This window comes from Haliotis asinina, chromosome 10 (assembly GCF_037392515.1).
Source record: "Haliotis asinina isolate JCU_RB_2024 chromosome 10, JCU_Hal_asi_v2, whole genome shotgun sequence".
NCBI classification, from domain to species: domain Eukaryota; kingdom Metazoa; phylum Mollusca; class Gastropoda; order Lepetellida; family Haliotidae; genus Haliotis; species Haliotis asinina.
In genome coordinates this window covers 33,400,919-33,409,230 of record NC_090289.1, presented here as the reverse complement: position 1 = coordinate 33,409,230, position 8,312 = coordinate 33,400,919, and the positions used below count along the sequence as shown (strand labels likewise).

At 39.7% G+C, this 8,312-nt stretch overlaps 1 protein-coding gene across 1 annotated transcript; it reads right to left on the bottom strand.

The window, feature by feature from the left end:
- Positions 1-618: 618 nt before the first annotated feature.
- Positions 619-5,827, bottom strand: LOC137297697 (streptococcal hemagglutinin-like). Its single transcript, XM_067829621.1, has 4 exons — positions 5,710-5,827; positions 4,265-4,462; positions 2,033-4,027; positions 619-1,480 (listed from the first exon to the last, which is right to left on the bottom strand). The coding sequence occupies exons 1-4, from the start codon at positions 5,825-5,827 to the stop codon at positions 1,305-1,307; spliced, it is 2,487 nt and encodes an 828-aa protein (XP_067685722.1). The 3' UTR covers positions 619-1,304.
- Positions 5,828-8,312: the final 2,485 nt, after the last annotated feature.

The following is an 8,312-nucleotide window of genomic DNA, read 5'->3' as shown; positions in this document are numbered from 1 at the left end:
GCACATGTGCACATGTTGTTGTAACCAGTCTATGAGTGAGGGAGTGAATATGAGTCTACACCGCTTTATATCAATACTTCAGCAATACCACGGCGGAAGACACAGGATATGGGCTTCACACATTGTACTCATGTGACGAATAGAACCCGGTGGCTTGGTGAGCAAACGCTGTAACCACGATTCAGCCACGTTTACGTCCTTGGGAGCTGACGATATTGTTACCATGTGTCATGTGGGAGATATGGCGATATTATTACAGCATGTATACCATGTGTCATGTGGGAGATATATGTACATGTTATCATGGCACGATCATCATAACTGTGCGTTATGCAGGTGTTTGTGCTTTTGTTTCAGTATGATGCAGTACCCCCTTCATTTGCTCTTATGAAATGACAGTTTGACGTCATGAAATACGAAGCTTGATTAATTTACCAGATAAGATGAAACTATCCATTGTTTCATGACGCTGTATCTGAATGTGACGTCACAACATTTAACATGACGTCGTGTGTGAACATGAATGTGTTGCAATGAAACGCTTGTAAGAATGTATTTTCATGAGTTATTTTCCCAGTTGTTTGGTTTCAAGTCAAACACGACAAGATTTAATTCACATTTCCATTTATTTGAGCAAGATATGCAATATACAAAGCAATGTAAGAGTATTCAAATCGGTATAAAAATATTTATAAATGTATAAAACGAGAGCTATGTACACTTTCATAATAATCTCTCTATGTACATAAATATTTTCAGTTGTAATGAACATATAACACACAAACATAAAACAACGCCGATACTGATATGGAATTACATCCGGGGCAACAATCTTGTTAAATGGGTCTTTCAGCGAGGGATCTACAAATGAACCTGATATATTTAAACTTATAAACTTATACTATCACGTGAGCAAAGGGTTGTCTCAGACATAAATAACCAATATTACATAACAGAACTGTATAAACAGCACTTATCGAGACTATATTTGATGCTTATGTCGAAACACAAAAGTGTTTTAAACTCTCATGCTTTAGGTTACGTAATTACTGGGGGTAATATCATCTCATTATGTTACCATTACTGTCTCAGAACTAAGTGCATGCTCTTGGTTTCGCACATAGGATCAATCAGTCCCACGTAGGTCTCTCTTAAAGTGGGACAGCATTATTTCTTCATCGGCTTGAAAGTTCCCGGTCCGACGGGAAAGAAGGGGACACAACTCTTCGTCCTGAGTCATCGTCTTTTCGATATAATACTTGGTTAACAATGGAAGTTGTCAATATCTATATCTGTTGCACTGCTTATTTCTTTTTGCTGCAGTTGACATTATCGCTCCAATCACAGACACTCTCGATAGAGTTCCAAAGAGTGGCTTTTGGACAGAGGAACCTGTAGGGTACCCCCCAACTGCAGATGAAGAACGCTCGACAGTCCTCTGCATCTGCATAGTACCCAAACAATCCGGGGCATGCGTATCCTGCAACAATATATCAAGTATGATGTCATTTCCGGTTCCTATTTTCACAAACTTCCGATGTGTTAATGTGTTATCTTCAAGTTTGATCATAATGTTATCATTTAGTTGTCATTACAGTGGATGAGGATATAAAAATCGAGCAGTTAAGTTTAAGTAAAGATTCATTTAGCACAGCGTTCAAAACTCAAAAAAAAAATTGGTATTTTCAGGTTTGAATACATTTTACTGCTGGTATAACTGCATCATAATACTATGTACACAGCCCACTTACCTCCATATATGTCTACATTCAAATAAAACAATTACTTAGCATAGCAAAGCATCTAGATGCTCTCATGTTGTCAAGGATCAAAGATAGTGACTATTCTTTATTGCTATTTGATTGAAACTTAAATATGTAACCATAGCAATCATAATCTTACGCCTCGAGTACATTTGGGTTCTGAGTGATGATTTCATACATTTTATTCTTTCTTTGACACAAAAACATTTTAACTGTTAGTGCAGAAACACCAAAGCAGACTGATATAGAGCGAAATGATCTCAGCTTACCATCTGGTTGGTAGAATATCTGTGGAAGAGTAGGCTCGGACCATACAATCTTCTGTCTAACACCGACGGATGCAGCCAGACTATTGGGACCATCAGTAAATCTTGGAATGGCATCTGCTTTCTTATCAGCAGCAGTGAAACTCTTGTCAACGCCTTTAGTATCTACAGAATTGCGTTGAAGCTTGTGATCTGACCATGACGTCTGGTCAGCTAGTGAGTTGTAATATCCTGGCTGGGCTGACAGCATAAAGTCTTGTGAAGCGGCGGTGTTGGCTGGACTTTGAGCACTAGCCAACATGTTATGACCCTGGTGTTTGTTTACGTCGTTGAAATGATCCCCGGCAAGAAATCTTGGGTTTGTTTTCAGAGAATCCATGCCGTAGTCGGTCATGTCCCCAGTAGCGTAATCTGCGTCGATGGCATCATATGCACCGTACTGAGCAGTGTCATCATACCTGGTATACGTAGAATCGTGTTTGTCGGTACCAGTCAGACCTTCAAGGTTGTAAACGTAATCATATTCTGATGGTGTCGCTGACGAGGATTCAGTTGAGACATCTAGTGTTGCTTCAGCAGTGGTGTCGTTGGTCTTGTTCACGGTGGAGTTGGTATTGTCAGAAGAGCTTGCTTCTTCTGGAATATAATCTGGGGATGTGCTCACGTGGAATGAAGAGGCAGCATTAGTGGAGTCATCATATTCATACAAGCTGTCAGTCATGGGAATGGTCTTTCCTGGAGTCCAGAAATAGTCCATGGTGCTGGTTGCCTCTGTATTTGGCAGTTCTACTAGAGTCGTCTGGGCATTGGTATCAGTTTCTGTCATGTTGTCTATCCCTGAGAGGACATTGCTTGCATTAACATTTTCATTAGTACTGTTCATTACAATAGTTGTAGCTTCAGTCGTTGGTGTGGTCGTAGTGGCGTTGGTTTCATTGCTTTCGGCCACGTTTGATGTGGTCTCAGTTTGGACTGTACTCGTTGTCTGCTGTTCCTCTATATCTTCGTCAGTTGTATTTACCGCCATAGTAGTAACAGGGCTATTCTCGGTTGTCTGTTCATATGCGGAAGCAGATTCGTTTACAGATGAAGAATTGCCTGAAAGTATTTCATAAGTTGTTGTGGCATTTACTTCCTGCGATACAGTAATGTTGTCCGAGGTTGTTTCCAGGTCATCGGTGCTGTTAAATACAGTTGTGGTTGTACCGTTCAGGATAAGGGTTTCAATGTCGACATCCTTGCGGTTTATCTCCGATAGTGATGCGTTCTTTGATGCAGCTGCTGTCTCGACTGATGAAATATTCGAAATGGTGTCATTCACTACGTCTTCAATAATCTCGTTGGATGTTGTGGTTTCTACCTCAACAGTAGAGAAAGTGGAAAAGACGGTTGAAGATGAAACATCAGAATCGGTTGAAGTTTCAGCTGGAGTCGGTGCCTCTGTTGTTGATGAAGAAGAAAAAGAAGATGATGATGATGATGAAGAAGATGGTGTTGGGGAAGCCCACATGGTAGATGTGACATTCATTTCAGTGGCCTCAGTAGTGTTCATGTCAATGTCAGCTGAAGTTGGTTCAGTAGTAGGAGCTTCATCTGCCATGGTCATGTATGTTGATCCTTCAACAATCGACTGTACAGTTTCCTTCGTACTCGAGACGTTTCCTTCAGTTTTTTCTGTTTCGCCTTCCATTTCCCTCATGTAATGCTCAGATGGGGCAAGCTTGAATCCAACAAGTTCTGGTCTTTCGAGCCTTTTAATCTCCTGGCTGTTCATTCGTCGTGCCTCTGCAGAAAGGGAGACATTAGGTTTCAAGGATTGTACGCTGTCGATGATCACATTGTTTGATGGGTCTGTAGATACAGATGGGGATTCTGTTGAGGTGATTTCGGTGAGGGCAATTGAAGCAGTTTGTTCTTCTTTTACAGGCCGTGGGATATCCTTTGTCTTGAGAGGAAAGTCAGCAGGGAGAATGTCATCCGACTTCATGGGGAAATCAACTGAAAAACATAACCAACATAATTTGACCTGATGCTTTTCAGTTTTTCAGTAACATGCTCAGTTAGATGGAGCAAAAGGACACGTCCTGTCATTTTCGTTTGAAAATATTCAATACGGTAGACACAATACTGACAGAAAATATGTTTGATAACTAAGAGAGAGAGAACATGGCACACATATATGAATGACCATAATCAGAATCTTATATAATTGGCCTTATCGGTTCATGTAATTACCAGGGAAGGGAATGGCAGGAGCTTTTCGTAGTTTTGTGGTCATCATGCGAGGAAAGCCTTCTTCCTTTGCGGCTTGAGCAATAATGTTGTCCATCTGGGTAACTTCACCATTTCTGTCCCCCATGACGGCTTCACAGATAGCTGGGAGATCAATTTCGGCAAGGAGTTTCAGGATAGTGTCGATAGCCTCTGCTTTTTCTGAAAAAAAAAATCATATCGATCAATGGTTATAAAGATGGACATTGAGTGAGTGAGTGAGTGAGTGAGTTTAGTTTTACGTCGCACTTAGCAATATTCCAGCTATATGGCGACGGTCTGTAAATAATCGAGTCTGGACCAGACAATCCAGTGATCAACAACATGAGCATCGATCTGCTCAATGGGGAACCGATGACATGTGTCAACCAAGGCAGCGAGCCTGACCACCCGATCCCGTTAGTCGCCTCTTACGACAAGCATAGTCACCTTTTATGGCAAGCATGGGTTGCTGAAGGCCTATTCTACCCCGGGACCTTCACGGGTCATGGACATTGAGAGAGACTGGGGGTTAGTAAAATTACGAATTTACTGAATACAGTTCAAAGTCATGGAATGGTTGGGTAATAATGGCAGTCACCAATATTCCAACTGTAATGCAACAGTCGGGAAACAACGTAGCCATGGCAACTCAAATCCACTCACGTCATACTATGGATGCAGTCTGAAGGGTTCAACGAATAAAAACCGTTTAATAACGGTAACTTGCGCGAGTTGACAAGTATATTCTGAAAACTTTATTCCCCAGCTGATTTTTTTTAAAAGTGATCAAGTCGAGAACGATAGATTTAACTCTGCTTTAAACAGCATTTCAATCAAGTAACATCGTGTCAGCTTTACGTTGTGTACAACTTGATCTGATGCGGATATGGAATGTTTAGCATATTCGGTGGAAATAAGGAAGAAAGTACTGTCAAATCGTACGTACACATGGCGAATCTGGAACTGGAATCCAAGATCACAAAATTCTGGCACGCATAAGTAAAGCAACGATAGGACCATATGCAGAAATTCACCCCAGCAACGTTATATTTTTGGAGGGTGACATTACACCAAAACTATACCTTTAGTCACCATTAGAAAGAAGGAAAAAATATGATTTACGATACTTCTACATCAGTCAGAACCAGGGACAGTTATTTCCACATGTGATCACATGAACACCTTATCCGCCACATACACAGTATAAGTCATAAATATATGAGCTGAATGATGCAACAAATCAAAATAGTCAGAACGTGGAATAACTGATAATCAACCTTTTCTGTTATGAAGAACACAAGATGTTGGAGCATGTGCTTACTCGCTTACTATTCCCATGATCCAAAAATGAGTGGACATTTCCTCTCAAAGCTTGTGTTCCTCATAATGAAATGTAGATATCTCTCTTAATCCGATTTGAGTCTTACCTTTCAAAGAATTAGGAATGTTCTCGTTCAGCAGGGTAGTAATTCTCGCTGACACATCAAGGGGTTTAGAGGCGACATGATGTGCCAAGAGCACCATGATCAGCGTACCCAGCATCATCTTCAAAGCAAGACAGTGAAAGACGAAATGAGTTGAAAACGTTTCAAGGAAGTAAAAGTTTGCCTGGCTAAACAAACATTGATTTCTTGCAAGCCTCGTATTGGCTTGCAAGTGCCTACGAGACCAGACCGGCAATACTTTCCTGCTACGGCTGTCAAATATTAGTCAAACACAACTTGTTTGGCGCGTTATTGACACGCCATGCGATGTCAGCCACATTGGTTGTTGAAATATTGCTCCCCGCCCTCGGCCTTGTTGTGCTATCAGGTTTTAATTAATTAGTAAACAAGTTTACAAGCGTTAATATTTACTTCAGGGTTTTCCCTGTCCTGGGTATAGTTAAAGCTAGGGTACATAAAAGTGCAGTAACGTATTTCAACCTGTATTTTCTAGGCTTACACTCATCTCTCAATGGCTGTTTAAAACCAAAGGATTACATGGGTTTTCGAAAAGCAATAGGATTACCATCTTACACATGACATATTAAAAGAGAACTTCTCGACAATGGACGTGTCTGTCTTTGGGTATAGGTTTTAAATTTCAGAATAGTTTGCATACTTTGACTGGTTGTTGAGGAGTTTGAAATAAATATCTTAAAGACAAAAATAAGTAGTCCTACATTCACAAACACTAGATCCCAAGTTTAACGTACATTGCGTCATGTTGACTGGCGTATCCCCTTTTAAACAGTTAAATATGTAGACGGTTAAAAGGTACGTAAATACCTACAATAGGGTTGATTCTTCTGATGCAAATATGTTAACTTTAAACACGATGTCAAGAATTTTGCACCTTATCGCAAGACAGAACATCAGTTATTGTTAGTACATATGTTATTGGTTATTCATGTCAATTCCTTTGAAAATATGACAACACATTCGAAAATACAAAGATGAGAATACGTGTAAATGCCGTAAAAAGACAGCCTCATTTAACTTTTAAAAAATATCCCCTGTTGAATTTTGTCATTGTTTTTAGACCTGTCAACATACAAGAAAAGAAAAATAGTTCGAGTCGTAGTGTGGTTACTCGACATATGTTTTATGTGTCTGAATGTCAAGTTTGGAAAAAAAACACCTCCGATAAATACTTTGAACCTTTAAGTGAGTAATACAGATTCCTACACACGTTTCTTATGACAGAACGGAGTAAACTCTGACTCACTGACTGCTTTTTAATCTGCGTTGAGTTGTCATGCAATCCAGCCCGCTGACTGAGATACCTGTGGTATTCGACAAGATCCTGAGATTTGATCACTGATATGTTGTCCTACATGTTTCTAGTTCTTCTTGTAATTCAATGTGTCTTGATATTTCAAAGATTGCCGTGTACACATTCAAGAGGTCTTTTCCTACCATGATCTCAAATTTTGTAAATTTTGAAAATATGGTCCATTTTGTCCATATGCAATATGATACACCTGAGGTTTTCAAACCCTTAATCAGCAGCTGTAAGTTTGTTCTTTTGTAAATGGATCACTCATGATTTGTTCCAGTATTTTAACTTTCGATTAATATAGACAGAACTCAATTTAGTTTCTTTCATTCGCACGAGAAATGTTCCACCCGTAGACACAGATCTGACAGGTGAAGGTCCCGGGGTAGAATAGGCCTTCAGCAGCCCATGCTTGCCATCAAAGGCGACTATGCTTGTGGTAAGAGGCGACTAACGGGATCGGGTGGTCAGGCTCGCTGTATCATCGGTTCACATTTGAGCAGTTCAATGCTCATGCTGTTGATTACAGGATTGTCTGGTCCAGACTCGATTATTTACAGACCACCGCCATTTAGCTGGAATGTTGCTGAATACGGCGTAAAACTCACTCACTCACTCACTCACATACAGGTCTACTTTCCTGACTGTATTTCTTTCGATCTCACTACTTCAATCTCGAAGATGGCCATCGAAGACGGCAAGTGTGCCCTACTCACCTACATCGTCTCCATAGTCCTTCAAAGCATTATTTACTCCTAAATGTTCATGGGTTTTATATGTTTTACATACTGCTAACAGAAAGCTTATTATCAGTAACGAAGAATGAATATATAGTCAATAATTATGACTGTCGTTGTACAAATTTACTCATACATTGTACATATGACGCTTGGAATGTACAGTACTGAATAAACAATTTGAGAATTTTTACATATATTTACTGTCGCACAATGTATTGTTAAACAATGCAAAGGTTTCCAACTGACCTAAAACATCATCAAACCGCTATATTATCTACTTATGCACATACCATGCAAATATATTGTTTAGAGTACTGTTTGATAATGGGCCTTATAATAGACGAATTACAGTAAACCATAAGTACAACACTATTTATTAATATTGCATATTTATCAAACCATGTTAGTTATCTTTTAAGACGATATATTACGAAATACTGAGATCATTCATGCAGTTTGAGAAGAATGCATGGCAGTCAAGTTAACTATCTGCAGTCTCTATTCAATGTACACCTCTCCACATATGTAGA